At 45.7% G+C, this 15,693-nt stretch overlaps 1 protein-coding gene across 1 annotated transcript in view; it reads left to right on the forward strand.

The window, feature by feature from the left end:
- Window positions 1-15,693, forward strand: part of LOC135547524 (leucine-rich repeat and calponin homology domain-containing protein 1-like) — a 98,714-nt gene that overhangs the window by 66,246 nt on the left and 16,775 nt on the right. Inside the window, exons 9-16 of the mRNA XM_064976601.1 lie at window positions 4,836-4,966; window positions 6,906-6,973; window positions 7,598-7,678; window positions 8,490-8,567; window positions 8,664-8,706; window positions 10,805-10,921; window positions 13,648-13,726; window positions 14,975-15,091. Coding sequence (XP_064832673.1) covers window positions 4,836-4,966; window positions 6,906-6,973; window positions 7,598-7,678; window positions 8,490-8,567; window positions 8,664-8,706; window positions 10,805-10,921; window positions 13,648-13,726; window positions 14,975-15,091 — 714 coding nt within the window. The remainder of the gene's footprint in view (window positions 1-4,835; window positions 4,967-6,905; window positions 6,974-7,597; window positions 7,679-8,489; window positions 8,568-8,663; window positions 8,707-10,804; window positions 10,922-13,647; window positions 13,727-14,974; window positions 15,092-15,693) is intronic.

Consider the following 15,693-nt stretch of genomic DNA (forward strand, 5'->3'; position numbering starts at 1 on the left):
CTGTAGAGAGGCCTCTGGTTTATATCCCTATCTGCCACCAGAGGAAACAGAGGATAGAAACATAGTCACTGTTGCGCTAAAGAGAGGAAGTGGGATAAAAGAGATGTTTCCGGATCCTTCATGGTGTCTCTCTATGTGGCTCAGTGGGTCGTTTTTCCTTATTGTTGTTTTTGAGAGGGATGGAGGAAGCTCTGGGGGAGTGTTGACTCTGGCTAAACTCTAAGGAGTGTGTGTGGTGGGGACAGGGAATAAAGATATACACCAGTAAGGCTATGTCAGCACACCCAGGGAGTAGTCTGGGGTGGGTCACTGATAGGCTGGTGGGCCTCAGACTGGGTGGGAATGGCGTTGAAAGTGAAGGTGGAGTATGTCGTAAGAATATCACAATGTGTGTGTTAAACGGCAGGCTAAATCAGACTGACTTAGATAAGAGGAGTTGGGGTTCGTCACCTTTTAGTCTCTAAATCCTCTAATGGATTGGAAGACAAGGGCCTGATACAAAAAGGTTGGATTCATCCATACTGTACAATAAAGTAGTGGACAGCAGAATACAGCTACCTCTATCCAGAGCTGTCAGAGTATCTGGGCTGTTATATTAGCAGAGCTCGGATGGATTCTCTATAGACCTTCACTCCCGGACCAGAAGACTGGTTATTAATAGACCACCTCGAACTCTCTCAATCATATCAGAGAGTGACAGGCAGAGAGTGAGAGGCAGGCAGAGTGGCAGAGTGAGAGGCTGAATGGCAGAGAGTGAGAGGCAGAGAGTGAGAGGCAGAGAGTGAGTGGCAGAGAGTGAGTGGCAGAGAGTGAGAGGCAGAGAGTTGAGAGGCAGAGAGTTGAGAGGCAGAGAGTGGAGAGGCAGAGAGTGGAGAGGCAGAGAGTGGAGAGGCAGAGAGTGGAGAGGCAGAGAGTGGAGAGGCAGAGAGTGGAGAGGCAGAGAGTGGAGAGGCAGAGAGTGGAGAGGCAGAGAGTGGAGAGGCAGAGAGTGGAGTGGCAGAGAGTGGAGTGGCAGAGAGTGGAGAGGCAGAGAGTGGAGAGGCAGAGAGTGGAGAGGCAGAGAGTGGAGAGGCAGAGAGTGAGAGGCAGAGAGTGGAGTGGCAGAGAGAGAGAGGCAGAGAGTGGTGGCAGAGAGTGGAGTGGCAGAGAGTGGAGAGGCAGAGAGTGGAGAGGCAGAGAGTGGAGAGGCAGGGAGTGGAGTGGCAGAGAGTGGAGTGGCAGAGAGTGGAGTGGCAGAGAGTGGAGTGGCAGAGAGTGGAGTGGCAGAGAGTGGAGAGGCAGAGAGTGGAGAGGCAGAGAGTGGAGAGGCAGAGAGTGGAGTGGCAGAGAGTGGAGAGGCAGAGAGTGAAGTGGCAGAGAGTGGAGTGGCAGAGAGTGGAGAGGCAGAGAGTGGAGAGGCAGAGAGTGGAGAGGCAGAGTGGAGAGGTGGAGAGAGTGGAGTGGCAGAGGAGAGTGGAGAGGCAGAGAGTGGAGTGGCAGAGAGTGGAGTGGCAGAGAGTGGAGTGGCAGAGAGTGGAGTGGCAGAGAGTGGAGAGGCAGAGAGTGAAGCAGGCAGAGAGTGAAGTGGCAGAGAGTGAGAGGCAGAGAGTGGAGAGGCAGAGAGTGGAGAGGCAGAGAGTGGAGTGGCAGAGAGTGGAGTGGCAGAGAGTGGAGTGGCAGAGAGTGGAGTGGCAGAGAGTGGAGTGGCAGAGTGGAGAGAGTGGAGTGGCAGAGAGTGGAGTGGCAGAGAGTGGAGTGGCAGAGAGTGGAGTGGCAGAGAGTGGGAGGCAGAGAGTGGAGAGGCAGAGAGTGGAGTGGCAGAGAGTGGAGTGGCAGAGAGTGGAGAGGCAGAGAGTGGAGTGGCAGAGAGTGAGAGGCAGAGAGTGAGTGGCAGAGAGTGGAGTGGCAGAGAGTGAGAGGCAGAGAGTGAGAGGCAGAGAGTGGAGTGGCAGAGAGTAGAGTGGCAGAGAGTGGAGTGGCAGAGAGTGGAGTGGCAGAGAGTGGGAGTGGCAGAGAGTGGAGAGGCAGAGAGTGGAGAGGCAGAGAGTGGAGAGGCAGAGAGTGGTGGTGGCAGTGGCAGAGAGTGGAGTGGCAGAGAGTGGAGTGGCAGAGAGTGGAGTGGCAGAGAGTGGAGTGGCAGAGAGTGGAGTGGCAGAGAGTGGAGTGGCAGAGAGTGGAGAGGCAGAGAGTGGAGTGGCGAAGAGTGAAGTGGCGGAGAGTGAGAGGCGGAGAGTGAGAGGCGGAGAGTGAGAGGCGGAGAGTGAGAGGCGGAGAGTGAGAGGCGGAGAGTGGAGTGGCAGAGAGTGGAGTGGCAGAGAGTGGAGTGGCAGAGAGTGGAGTGGCAGAGAGTGGAGTGGCAGAGAGTGGAGAGGCAGAGAGTGGAGTGGCAGAGAGTGGAGTGGCAGAGAGTGGAGTGGCAGAGAGTGGAGAGGCAGAGAGTGGAGTGGCAGAGAGTGGAGTGGCAGAGAGTGGAGTGGCAGAGAGTGGAGAGGCAGAGAGTGGAGGTGGCAGAGAGTGGAGTGGCAGAGAGTGGAGTGGCAGAGAGTGGAGTGGCAGAGAGTGGAGTGGCAGAGAGTGGAGTGGCAGAGAGTGGAGTGGCAGAGAGTGGAGTGGCAGAGAGTGGAGGCAGAGAGTGGAGTGGTGGAGTGGCAGAGAGTGGGGAGGCAGAGAGTGAGGAGTGGCAGAGAGTGGAGTGGCAGAGAGTGGGAGGGAGTGGCAGAGAGTGAGAGGTGGCAGGGAGTGGAGTGGCAGAGAGTGGAGTGGCAGGGAGTGAAGTGACAGAGAGTGGAGTGGCAGAGAGTGGGGTGGCAGAGAGTGAGGTGGCAGAGAGTGTGGTGGCAGAGAGTGAGGTGGCAGGGAGTGGAGTGGCAGAGAGTGGAGTGGCAGAGAGTGAGTGGCAGAGAGTGAGTGGCAGGGAGTGAAGTGACAGAGAGTGGAGTGGCAGAGAGTGGGATGGCAGAGAGTGGAGAGGCAGAGAGTGAGAGGCAGAGAGTGAGAGGCAGAGAGTGGAGTGGCAGGGAGTGAAGTGGCAGAGAGTGGAGTGGCAGAGAGTGGGGTGGCAGAGAGTGGAGTGGCAGAGAATGGAGTGGCAGAGAGTGAGAGGCAGAGAGTGGAGTGGCAGAGAGTGGAGTGGCAGAGAGTGAGTGGCAGAGAGTGGAGAGGCAGAGAGTGAGAGGCAGCAGAAAATAGAGGGAGATTGTGCAGATTCTCTCTGTAGGTTTCTAGACCATGAGTTAAATCCTACAGCAGAACTCTGATAATCCAAAATTATAGAAAAGACAACAAAAAATGATATGGACACACCTACTCATTCCAGGGTTTTTATTTTATTTTTGCAATTTTCTACATTGTAGAATAATAGTGAAGACATCAAAACTATGAAATAACAATAATATGGAATCATGTAGTAACCAAACAAGTGTTAAACTGTTCCTAGGCCATCATTGTAAATAATAATTTGTTCTTAACTGACTTGCCCGGTTAAATAAATTAAATAAACAAATCAACATATATTTTATATTTGAGATTCTTCAAAGTAGCCAACCTTTGCCTTGATGATAACTTTGCACACTCTTGGCATTCTCTCAACCAGCTTCATGAGGTAGTCACCTGGAATGCATTTCAATTAACAGGTGTGCCTTGTTAAAAGTTAATTTGTGGAATTTCTTTCCTTCTTGATGCTTTTGAGCCAATCAGTTGTGTTGTGACAAGATAGGGGTGGTATACAGAAGATAGTCCTATTTGGTAAATACCAAATCCATATTATGGAAATAACAGCTCAAATAAAGAACCTTGGTATACGTCAGCACAATAACTGTTTGGTGGAAGCTTCATGAAATGGGTTTCCGTGGTCGAGCAGTCTCACACAATCCTAAGGTACATCACCATGTGGGATGCCAAGCGTCGGCTGGATGGTGTAAAGCTCACCGCCATTGGCCTCTGTAGCAGTGGAAATGCATTCTCTGGAGTGATGAATCGTGCTTCACCATCTGGTAGTCCGACGGACGAATCTGGATTTGGCGGAAAACGCTACCTGCCCGAATGCATAGTGCCAATAGTGAAGTTTGGTGGAGGAGGAATAATGGTCTGGGGCTGTGTTTCATGGTTCGGGCTAGGCCCCTAAGTTCCAATGAAGGGATATCTATAGGGATATCTATATCAATGACATTCTAGACGATTCTGTGCTTCTAACTTTGTGGCAACAGTTTGGGGAAGGCCCTTTCCGTTTCAGCATGACAATGTCCCCGTGGGATGAATTGGAATGCCAACTGTGAGCCAGGCCTAATTGCCCAACATCAGGGCCCGACCTCACTAATGCTCTTGTGGCTGAATGGAAGCAAGTCCCCACAGCAATGTTCCAACATCTAGTAAAGTCTTCCCAGAAGAGTGGAGGCTGTTATAGCAGCAATAATGGGACCAACTCCATATTAATGACCATGATTTTGAAATGAGATGTTCGACGAGCAGGTGTCCACATACTTTTGGGAATGTAGTGTACCATGGCTACGGGCTGTTCTTATGCATGGCGCAACATGGAGTAGCCGTGCACCACAAGGTGCTTTATTTCTATTATAAACTGGTTAGCAATGTAATTAGAGCAGTAAGAGCAGCATGGTATTTCCTCGGATTTCAGCCAATCAGCATTCAGGTCTCGCACCACCCAGTTTATAATTTTATATAGAGTACAGAGGTTGTAATGTTGTTCTAACCAAATCCCACAAACAAGCGATCAAACACAATATTGGAATTGGTCATCGTATATATGCTACTGTGTCTCCATACAGTAAATGCCTTTGAAATGTGACATTCTCTGACCTGACCTCTAACTTCTGACCTTAATGTCTGCCCCCCTGTAGCGGACCCCCACGGGGACGGGGTGCAACTGATAGAGGAGAGCCCAACAGAGGCCCTGAAAGACCTGAAGGAACAGTTAGGCTACAGAGAATCCTCTTCTGCTCTCAGCAACCGCTTCCGCAGCTACATCAAGGCAAGGGCCTCTCTCTCTCTGTCTCTCTGTCTCAATCACTCACTGAAAGACTTGGTTTAAAGTGACTTAGGCGAGCAACGTGCTGAATTCACCCATTTGGACATTTAGAGTTAACTATGCCTTTAATAACTGATCTTTCTGAGCTGAAGCCATTATGAGCTGCAAAAAAAGGTGCTGTCTCAGCTGATTCTGGAGCTGTTACTAAGGGAATAATGCACCCTGTTATACATTACAGTATAACGTCCATTAAGGCTGTCTGTATTGTGAAAGATTCATAGGGAAATGGCTGTGCTGTAAATAATGAAAGAGTTTTGAACAAAAGGAAAAGGGCAATTCCATGCCAGAGTAGCCCAGGATAACCCATTCTCCCTCTTTCATTCTCTGCCTGTCTATCAATTCAATTCCATGCCAGAGTAGCCCAGGATAACCCATTCTCCCTCTTTCATTCTCTGCCTGTCTATCAATTCAATTCCATGCCAGAGTAGCCCAGGATAACCCATTCTCCCTCTTTCATTCTCTGCCTGTCTATCAATTCAATTCCATGCCAGAGTAGCCCAGGATAACCCATTCTCCCTCTTTCATTCTCTGCCTGTCTATCAATTCAATTTCATTCAAAGGGCTTTATTGGTATGGGAAACATATGTTTACATTTGCCAAATCAAGTGAAATAGATAATAAACAAAAATAGAAATAAACAATCAGAAATTAACAGTAAACATTACACTCCCAAAAGTTCCAAAGGAATAGAGACATTTCAAATGTCATATTATGGCTATATACAGTGTTGTACTGATGTGTAGATAGTTAAAGTACAAAAGGGAAAATAATAAACATAAATATGGGTTGTATTTACAATGGTTTTCTTCACTGGTTTCCCTTTTCTTGTGGCAACAGGTCACAAATATTGCTGCTGTGATGGCACGCTGGTATTTCACCTAATACAGTACATATGGGAGTTTATCGAAATTGTATTTGTTCTCAAATTCTTCGTAATCTAAGGGAAATATGTTTCTTTATGGTCAAACATTTGGCAGGAGGTTAAGGAAGTGCAGCTCAGTTTCTACCTCAATCTGTGGGCGGTGTGCACATAGCCTGTCTTTTGTTGAGAACCAGGTCAGTCTATGGCGGCCTCTCTCAATGGCAAGACTAATTTCACTGAGTCTGTACATAGTCAAAGCGTTCCTTAGATTTAAGTCAGTCCCAGTGGTCAGGTATTCTGCCACTGTGTACTCTCTGTTTAGGGCCAAATAGTATTCTAGTTTGCTCTGTTTTTAGGGTGAATTCTTTCCAATGTGTCAAGGACCAGGACCAGCTTGCTTAGGGGACTCTTCTCCTGTAGATGATGATTCTGCTCTACATGCATTATTTGGTGTTTTATTTGGAGGATTTTTGTTACAGAATTCTGCATTCACAGTCTGTTTGGTATTTGTCCCATTTTGTGACCCCAGACCTCACAACCATAAAGGGCAATGGGTTCTATAACTGATTACAGTATTTTTAGCCAGATCCTAAGTGGGATGTAAACATGTATGTTTCTTTTAATGGCGTAGAAGGCCCTTCTTGCCTTGTCTCAGATCGGTCACAGCTTTATGGAAGTTACCTGTGGTGCTGATGTTTAGGCCTATCCCTCTCTATCTCTCATTGTCTCTCTTTCTCTCTCCCCCCCCCCCTGCTGCCCCATGTGTGTGTGACAGTGAAAGGCAGGGTGGTATAATATCCAACCCCATGTGGAGTGTGTCAGCAGATCTTTAAGGGAGGAAGGGAGGGAGGCACACTGGCCTGCTTATACACTCTCACTCACTAGGAAACATTTAAGTGAACCGTAGCCAATCGCTGGCTTGTTCTCTGGATCATGTGACTTGACTGCAGCTGGTGCTGATGTCGCGCGCGCACGCGTATGTGTAACTCGGTGTGTATGTGTGTGTTCCTGCTCGTGCAGGGACGGACGCCAGACTACGACGAGCCCCTCAGGATAGAGGAAGACACACACTGGGCCTCTGAACAGACGTGAGTATCCCTCCATCCATCCGCCTTTCATCTGTCTTTTTCTCCTCCCTCTCTCTGTCCACTGGAGTGGGTGTGTCTCTGTGTGTCTCTTTCTGTCCCCTCTATCAGTCTCTATCACTCTCTGTGCTATAAGATGTTTTTCCTCTTTATACTGTATGCTTCTATGGGCAGTACTCTTTGCCCATCTGTATTAAAGTTGATTGATGTACACTGTTAGCTCTTTACTGTTGGCCAGGTTTGAAACGTCTTCGGTGACTTTTGAGAAGCTGTGCTCCTCCTAAGTTGTTTTTGGCTCTTCTATACTGTGGTTGTTGTTTTCTTAGGTGAAAGATTCTCACACACTGTCGAACAGGAGAATGTGGCCCAAAAAGAGGCTTGGGATTGAGAAATATGCTCTTTATTTAAACAAACCATCACCATACTATTTTGTTGCTACAGCCAAGCGATATGTGTTCTGCTACATATCACACCACGTGTTGTTTGTGCCTTATCTATACCAGGGCGACATTAGGTTAGCATTTCAATTTTTTTTAATGCATGATGTATTCAAAAGCATTTTTTATTGATGAAACACAGTTCTGAATTGTAAACAAGATGACTCACTTCCTGGTTCCTTTCCCGTAGGTCAAAGGTCACAGAAGGAACGCACATTGCCATGATCAACCAGCTGAAGGAGGCTGTAGAGCTACTACAAGACCCTAACAGGTGGGCTCTGTTACGATTCTGTTATAATGCTGGTTATTTCTGGTTATAGCTGGTTATAATACTATTACACCTTTCTCACTTTTACTATCATGCTGGCATATCATGCTGGCCTTATTTAATAATCATTGTTATCAGCATGTTCAGGATCATTTTCAAGGTGAAATTGGTCATTGCCATGATCATCTTAAGGATTGTTATCGTCATAAGCAGATCTCTATGAGAAGTAACATTGGAAAGTTGCATTGTAAACTTTTGAGTACTGTTGTCCATAATGAGTCAGAGGTTACATTTCTGACCTATACAAGTAAATCCCCAAACCCAACAGATGGCTGATTGTCATATTATGCAGAGAGAGGCAGTCAAAATCTCCCACACAGCCCAACACTAACTCTGCAGAATATATTATCCACCATGCATCATCTAACCATATTTAAGGTCAATGTTGTGAGGAATTGTGGGTGAAATGTCCCACTTGGCCATATCAGAATGTTGTCATTGTAGCTACCATGATGTCTTTGTGTATTTTTTTGTTGTTGAGTCAGAGCCCACTCATTGTCACACACTGTACCGCATGCTGCTCCCTCCTGCTCTGCAACATGTATATGGTAGCAATAATAAGGCATTTGGCTGTCTTACCTGGTTCTGTGAACATATAGTTCAGTACAGGGACTGGAATGACTCCAGGGCTGGCTCACTGGAGGTAAAAGACACTCGTTGGGCATTGCGCTGTGAGGATCTGTGTAGTTGTCTGACCTCCCTACTCTCTGTCTGGCTCTTTCTTTCTCACTCTTTCTACTCTCTCTGCTCTCAGAGTGAGTATGGAAACAGAGGACCTATCTGGAGTTCAGCTTTACCCTGTTGAGATGGTCATGGTGGAAGACTCTCTCAAGTAAGGCTGTGTGTCTGTGTGTCTGTGTATGCGCGCATTGCGTGCACACATGCGTTATTTCTTACTCTCCCTCTTTCCCTCTCTCTCTCACTACAGTGGCCAAGACAGTGACGGCAGTGAAGAACAAACCACACCCAAGGTGAGACTCGCATATTTGGTTTTACTGCATAATGTACACACCTTCAATGCATTTGGAAAGTATTCAGTCAGACCCCTTGACTTTTTTCCACATTTGTTATGTTACAGCCTTATTCTGAAATGGATTCAATTGTTTTTTCCCCCTCATCAATCTACACGCAATACCCCATAATGACATCACAATACCCCATAATGACATCACAATACCCCATAATGACAAAACAATACCCCATAATGACATCACAATACCCCATAATGACAAAACAATACCCCATAATGACATCACAATACCCCATAATGACAAAACAATACCCCATAATGACATCACAATACCCCATAATGACAAAACAATACCCCATAATGACATCACAATACCCCATAATGACAAAACAAAAACATGTTTTTAGAAATGTCAGCAAATGTAATAAAAATAAATAACATAAATATCACATTTACATAGGTATTCCGACCTTTTACTCTGTACATCGTTTAAGCACCTTTGGCAGTGAATACATCCTCAACTCTTCTTGGGTATGACGTAACAAGCTTAGCACACCTGTATTTGGGGAGTTTCTCCCATTGCTCTCTGCAGGTCCTGTCAAGGTCTGTCAGGTTGGATGGGGAGTGTCGCTGCACAGCTATTTTCAGGTCTCTCCAGAGCTGTTAGATTGGCTTCATGTCCGGGCTCTGGCTGGGCCACTCAAGCCACTCCTATGTTGTCTTGGCTGTCTGCTTTGGGTCGTGGTCCTGTTGAAAGGTGAACCTTTGGCCCAGTCGGAGGTCATGAGCGCCTTGGAGCAGGTTTTCATTAAGGATCTCTCTGTACTTTGCTCTGTTCATCTTACTCTCGATCCTGACTGGTCTCACAGTCCCTTCCGCTGAAAAACATCCCCACAGAATGATGCTGCCACCACCATGCTTCACCGTAGGGATGGTGCCAGGTTTCCTCCAGATGTGGCACTTGGCCAAAGAGTTCAATCTTGGTTTCATCAGACCAGAGAATTTTGCCTCATGGTCTGAGAGTCCTTTTACTGAGGAGTGGCTTCTGTCTGGCCACACTACCATAAAGGCCAGATTGGTGGAGTGCTGCAGAGATGGTTGTCCTTCTGGAAGGTTCTCCCATCACCACAGAGGAACTATGGAGCTCTGTCAGAGAGACTATCAGGTTTTTGGTAACTCCCTGACCAAGGCCCTTCTCCCCCGATTGTTCAGTTTGCCCTGGTCGCCAGCTCTAGGAAGAGTCTTGGTGGTTCCAAACTTCTTCCATTTAAGAATGATGGAGGCCCCTGGGTTTTTGGTGCAGACATTTTTTGGTACCCTTCCCCAGATCTGTGCCTTGACACAATCCTGTCTCTGAGCTTTACGGACCATTCCTTCGACCTCATGGCTTGGTTTTTGCTCTGACATGCACTGTCAACTGTGGGACCTTTTATATAGAAAGGTGTGTGCCTTTCCAAATCAAGTCCATTTACCACAGGTGGACTCTAATAAAGTTGTAGAAAAATCTCAAGGATGATCAATGGAAACAGATGCACCTGAGCTCAATTTTGAGTCTCATAGCAAAGGGTCTGAATACTTATGTAAATAAGGTATTTCTGTTTATTTTATTTTATTTGCAATAATTTATTCTGTATTTGCGTTGTCATTATGGGGTATTGTGTGTAGCTTGATGAGGATTCTTTAAAAAAAAATCAATTTTAGACCTATACTGCATGACCTCTGACTATGACCATTGTGTGAGTATGTGCCCCATCTGGGTGTGTCTGACGGTGTCAAACTAAAATATATCAGCATCTGTGTTACAGACTAAGACCCCTCTCCTGAGTTGGTGTGTGTTTAGTCTCCCTCCCTGAGCAAGCATCAATGCACGTCCTATTCCTGTCTGCTGTAATATAGCTCTGCTGCTCGTTGGTAGTTGCATATTGTTAAGATGACTTGTTTGTAGTATAACTTATTTGAGTTGTGGTGAATGTTGTTTTGGTGCTGTATTAGAGTGTAAGCTTGTCTCCTTTGTAGAGTATAATTCTTTCTGGAAGTAAAGATTGAATTGGTGTGGCAGATGTACAAATAAGTTCCACTGGTTGGTATGTTCTATCTAGTGGGACACTCCCGATGGAGGCTTTGAGTTCCAGAAGAAACGAGAGTTGATTCTAGAGAGGGCCAGGCTGGAGGCCCAGCTTGCATACCAACAATATGAGACACATATGTCCAACCAGGTAACCCTAGTAACAAGCCATGGGTGGCCACGCCCCCTCAGGCTTACCAGCCAATCCCTTCCTCTGACTCCCCTCATCTAGTGTGTGTGTGTGTGTGTGTGTGTGTGTGTGTGTGTGTGTGTGTGTGTGTGTGTGTGTGTGTGTGTGTGTGTGTGTGTGTGTGTGTGTGTGTGTGTGTGTGTGGTCACTAATGCCCTTGACCACTGGTCCCAAGTCAGTTTTTGTGTGAAGTGTTACAGTTCCGAAGAGGGCTTCAGTAGGGGTAAGCTCATCCTAGATATGTGGTTAAGTGCATTAGAGGTTGAATCCTAACTCAAGATCCGTGCGTAATTGAGTTTCTGCAAAAATATACCATTGACTTCAATGCAAGATTGCATGAACGTTTACTTGCATCAAGTTAGGATTCAGCACTATGTGACCAGTAGGTGTGCTGGTGTGACCTCTATCCTGTTACCTAGTTAGCCAACCCATGACCTTTTAGACCTGTGTGTCGGTCTGCTGTTTTGCATATCTCTAACTTTGAACGAACCTTTGTTTATGCTTATAGAGGTACAATAGATGAAGGGAATTATTTGAAGCAGGTGCTTGCATGTGTTGTGTTGATGTTTTTGTTGTGTCTGTGTGAGATTTTGTTTTGTGATGTGTGTAGCATGTTTCTATAGTTTGCAGTATGTGAAGTTGACCAATAGTTTACAAACAAACACCCCGACCCAGTCTGGGTCAATACCATGGAATCTGTTGCACAGATACAGTCTCCGGCTAATGTTTGGTCCTGAGCTTCAGAGCAAGACAGGGATTGGCTCACACTTTATAGGCCTAACCAAATGCTTTTGAACTTTAAAAGTTGGTTTAATTTCTTTAAAAAGCTCTCGCCGGATGGTTGAAAACCCTATAGTGGAAACACACCAGGGCCAAGGAAGAAGGAACAACAGCATAGCACATAACAAGGAGAAGACATTAGCTGTGTTTCAATACTCATACTAACCATACCATTTGTGACGTAAATTGAGTATGTAGGTTGTTTATTAGACATATTATGGATATAGTTAGTATGCCAAAAGTTCCCAAAATACGACATGTACAAGCAGTGGACACTATCTCTGTGCTTTTAGAGCCCATAATGCAATTATTCAGAAAATGGGCGTGGTTTCAAAACTTTTCAGATTTGAAGAAAATGGCGGAAAATATGCAGCCAAAGTCTAGCGAGAGCTGATACAAATTCATTGCTTTAGCTAATAATGAGAAATGTTAAGAAAATGTTGAGCAATGTAATAAAGTAATGACTTTTCAAATAAGTTACTTTACATGTTATTTTGGATGACAATTTGTTAGCTACTCTAGCCTTACGAACCACATAGCATATCATTACAGCAGTTGCTTGTATGTACCAGTATGTTAGCTAGCTACCTAACGTTAGTTGGCTACTAATACATCAAACTTGCCAGTATATGGACTATATGCTATCTAACTTACTGCCCAATGTTTATTGACTTGATTATTCATGTAATTCTTAGCTTAGCTAAGTTGTTGTGCGTTCTCAATGGATATTGTTAATGAAGTCGTAAGATGTCTAGTGAGTAATTTGTTATGCTAACAAGCTAGCAAGAAGTTGCATAGCAACAGCATCAACTTCTGGTAGACAGGCAAAGCATTAGTGCGCTCAACTGAAAGGATACCGTTCGTTTACAGTATGCTAAAATTAACTTATTGTATATGCCCATTAAGTTTGTAGTATACAGTATGTTAGGGCTGCAGGTAGCCTAGTGGTTAGAGCGTTGGTCTCGTAACTGAAAGGTTGCAAGATCGAATCCCCGAGCTGACAAGGTAAAAATCTGTCGTTCTGCCCCTGAACAAAGCAGTTAACCCACTGTTCCTAGGCTGTCATTGAAAATAAAAATTTGTTCTTAACTGACTTGCCTAGTTAAATAAAGGTAAAATAAATAATAATAATATGTTAGTATGGGTATTCGAACACCGCTATTGTCTGGCAATTCTTTCAAAATCTTCAACGATGCTCTAGCGTTGTCACACACACACAGAGAGACAAGGCCCACTATTGGGGACAGGGCACACATCCAACACTGACCACTTGAAGAGAGCACTGTTACCACATAGCAACACCATATCCAATACCAGCTACATGGCCATAGAAACAGTGACCTCAGCACAATCAAGCTAGAGGACAACTGGCCATACCAGTCAATCTGGGTGAGGGTCAAAGAGAAAGGGACAGGGTGAGTTATGATCTAGTTAAGCCATCTCAGAGGTCATCTGTAGTGTTACATAGTCATTGTATAGGACACCAATCTGAATCCTGCACAAACATGATCTGGGGTGGCAGGGTAGCCTAGTGGTTAGAGCGGTGGACTAGTGACAGGAAGGTTGCAAGTTCAAACCCCCGAGCTGACAAGGTACAAATCTGTCGTTCTGCGTTGCAAGTTCAAATCCCTGAGCTGACAAGGTACAAATCTGTCATTCTGCCCCTGAACAGGCAGTTAACCCACTGTTCCTAGGCCGTCATTGAACATAAGAATTTCTTCTTAACTGACTTGCCTAGTTAAATAAAGGTAAAGAAAATAAATAATAATAATCTTCATACAGTGCTCATACACCACCAGCTGTCTTGTCCCCAGTAGACCTAGATAATGTGTGTGTTGTTTAAGTGTACTCTCAGGAGAAGAGGGTTCCTAACCTTTATGCGTGTACTCCCTTTGACTCTCTACCAGGGAGAAGACAGAGTTCCAGGCAGCGGTACCACGTTTACCACTCCTCCCACCCCTCCCTTTGGGTTGAAGCCCCGCTCAGGTGAGTGCAGGCTGGGCATGGCACGCTATAGGGGTGGGTGATGGCGGGTACCCCTCTATAGTCTCCATAATCAATACATTTCACACATCTCAGTCAGATAGGTGCACAATTCCTCCAACTGTCTACACAGACTACAGTCCCTGATAGAGTCCATTCATGCGTTTCTCTCCAAAATGAAGACATGGATGCCCTCAATCCCCTCCGCTCTGCTTCTCCCCCAGACCCCAAATCCTCCCACACCCCGATACCATTAACCCAAAGTAAAAAAGACATGGGTTCAGTTCCTCCAAGAGTCAATCCCCCCCAAAATTCACAACTTCTAATGAGGCACATAATATCTCATTAACACCCTCTGTCCATCAGCAGCAGCAGTTGGGTCATGCTGTAGAGGCTACCGACCCAGTCCTGACTAACATGCAATGCTCCCACAATGTTTCTGTAACGCTGTGTGAACATGGCCCAGAGAGAAAGTGATGTGTGTTTGCTGAGAATACGTGGGTGTGAGTACTCTGCACCCAATCCCAAAGAGTGGCTATGGAGGAAGAGGATACAAACACACATACAGTCTCTTCCTTCTTTGAGTTAAATAACTGACGGACTGGTTAACTACATCCTATGGAATAGAGCCGGTCCACAGACTTTGGGTTGAGAAAAACAATGTCTCTACAATCCTTTGCGAATCCTGTCTGGTACTCCTCATGGTCAGATGGCTTTGGGTGCAGGTTCACTGAAATGACTCTAGCGTCTGATGTTCACTGCTTGTAGTATTAGAGTTAGCATCCATCCAGCTAGTTGCTACATACAGTACGTTACTACTGTAGTGTGTGAAATGTAGCTTTACCTGCTAACATTAACAGCATGTCATGAAATCTGTATTGTGAAATGGCACTAATATTGATTTATTTTTTTATCTTTGTTTTGTGTTTTTTTTTTCTCCTTTCATTTGTTTCTTCCTTTCCTCCCCCTCACCTTTACTCCCTTTCTATCTTTCTACCAACTGCTGCATGACCTCTCACACCAATTCTCACTCCAATCACATCCCTTTATCTAACCCAATCTGCCTTTGCATGCGATTGTCAACTGCCGCTGCCTGTTTCGTTCCCTTCTGTTTTAAATTCAAACCAATTTTTTCGGGGACTTTTTCTGGTGTCTCTTTTTTTTGGGGTGTGGTTTTGGAATGGACCTGTCTTCTTCTACTTGCCCCCCCCCCCCCCTTGCACCACACCACCCCTCCCCCTCTACCTCTAGCCCCTGCCTCACTGCCCTGCTCGCCCCAGCCCTGTCTCCGCCCCCTCCTCACACAGGCCCTGTCCATCGATAAAGACACTCCCCCTAGACCAGGCGATGGAGTCATGCACACCAGTGGTAGGTCATTCCTTTCGACTATTCGGCCAATCGGAGGCTTTTTCTTCTTTGGACTTTATATGGCGATTGGCAACTAATTTTCATAATAAGGTGCATTACCACAACCGACCTCAGTTCATCTTTCAATCACCCACGTGGGTATATGCTTCTAAAAACCAATGAGGAAATGGGAGAGGCAGGACTTGCAATGTGTTCTGCGTCACAAATAGAATCAACTTCTATTTTAGCGCCTGGCAACGTAGACGCTCGTTGGCGCGAGCGAGCAGTGTGGGTACAATGATAGAATAACATGTATTTGTAAATTTATTTTGCAATGCTCGCGCACGCGATACGACCGGTGTGGTAGGCATGTTAGGCTTGGCAATATACCATTTGTACCGTATCCGGGGTATACTGAAATACCAACGATATGATTTTGAATACTGTTAATACAGCAGCAGCTCGCGGGATGGTGTGCTTCACCACTGCTTATAACTAACTATAAGTTATTTATAAATATAACAAATCTAACATTCATGATATCCAGCTATGCATTTGGTTTGCTAACTTGCTATCTAAGTGGTTAGATGTCATGATCAAGCTTCTTGGTTACAGCAGAGACA

This window comes from Oncorhynchus masou, chromosome 10 (assembly GCF_036934945.1).
Source record: "Oncorhynchus masou masou isolate Uvic2021 chromosome 10, UVic_Omas_1.1, whole genome shotgun sequence".
NCBI lineage: Eukaryota > Metazoa > Chordata > Actinopteri > Salmoniformes > Salmonidae > Oncorhynchus > Oncorhynchus masou.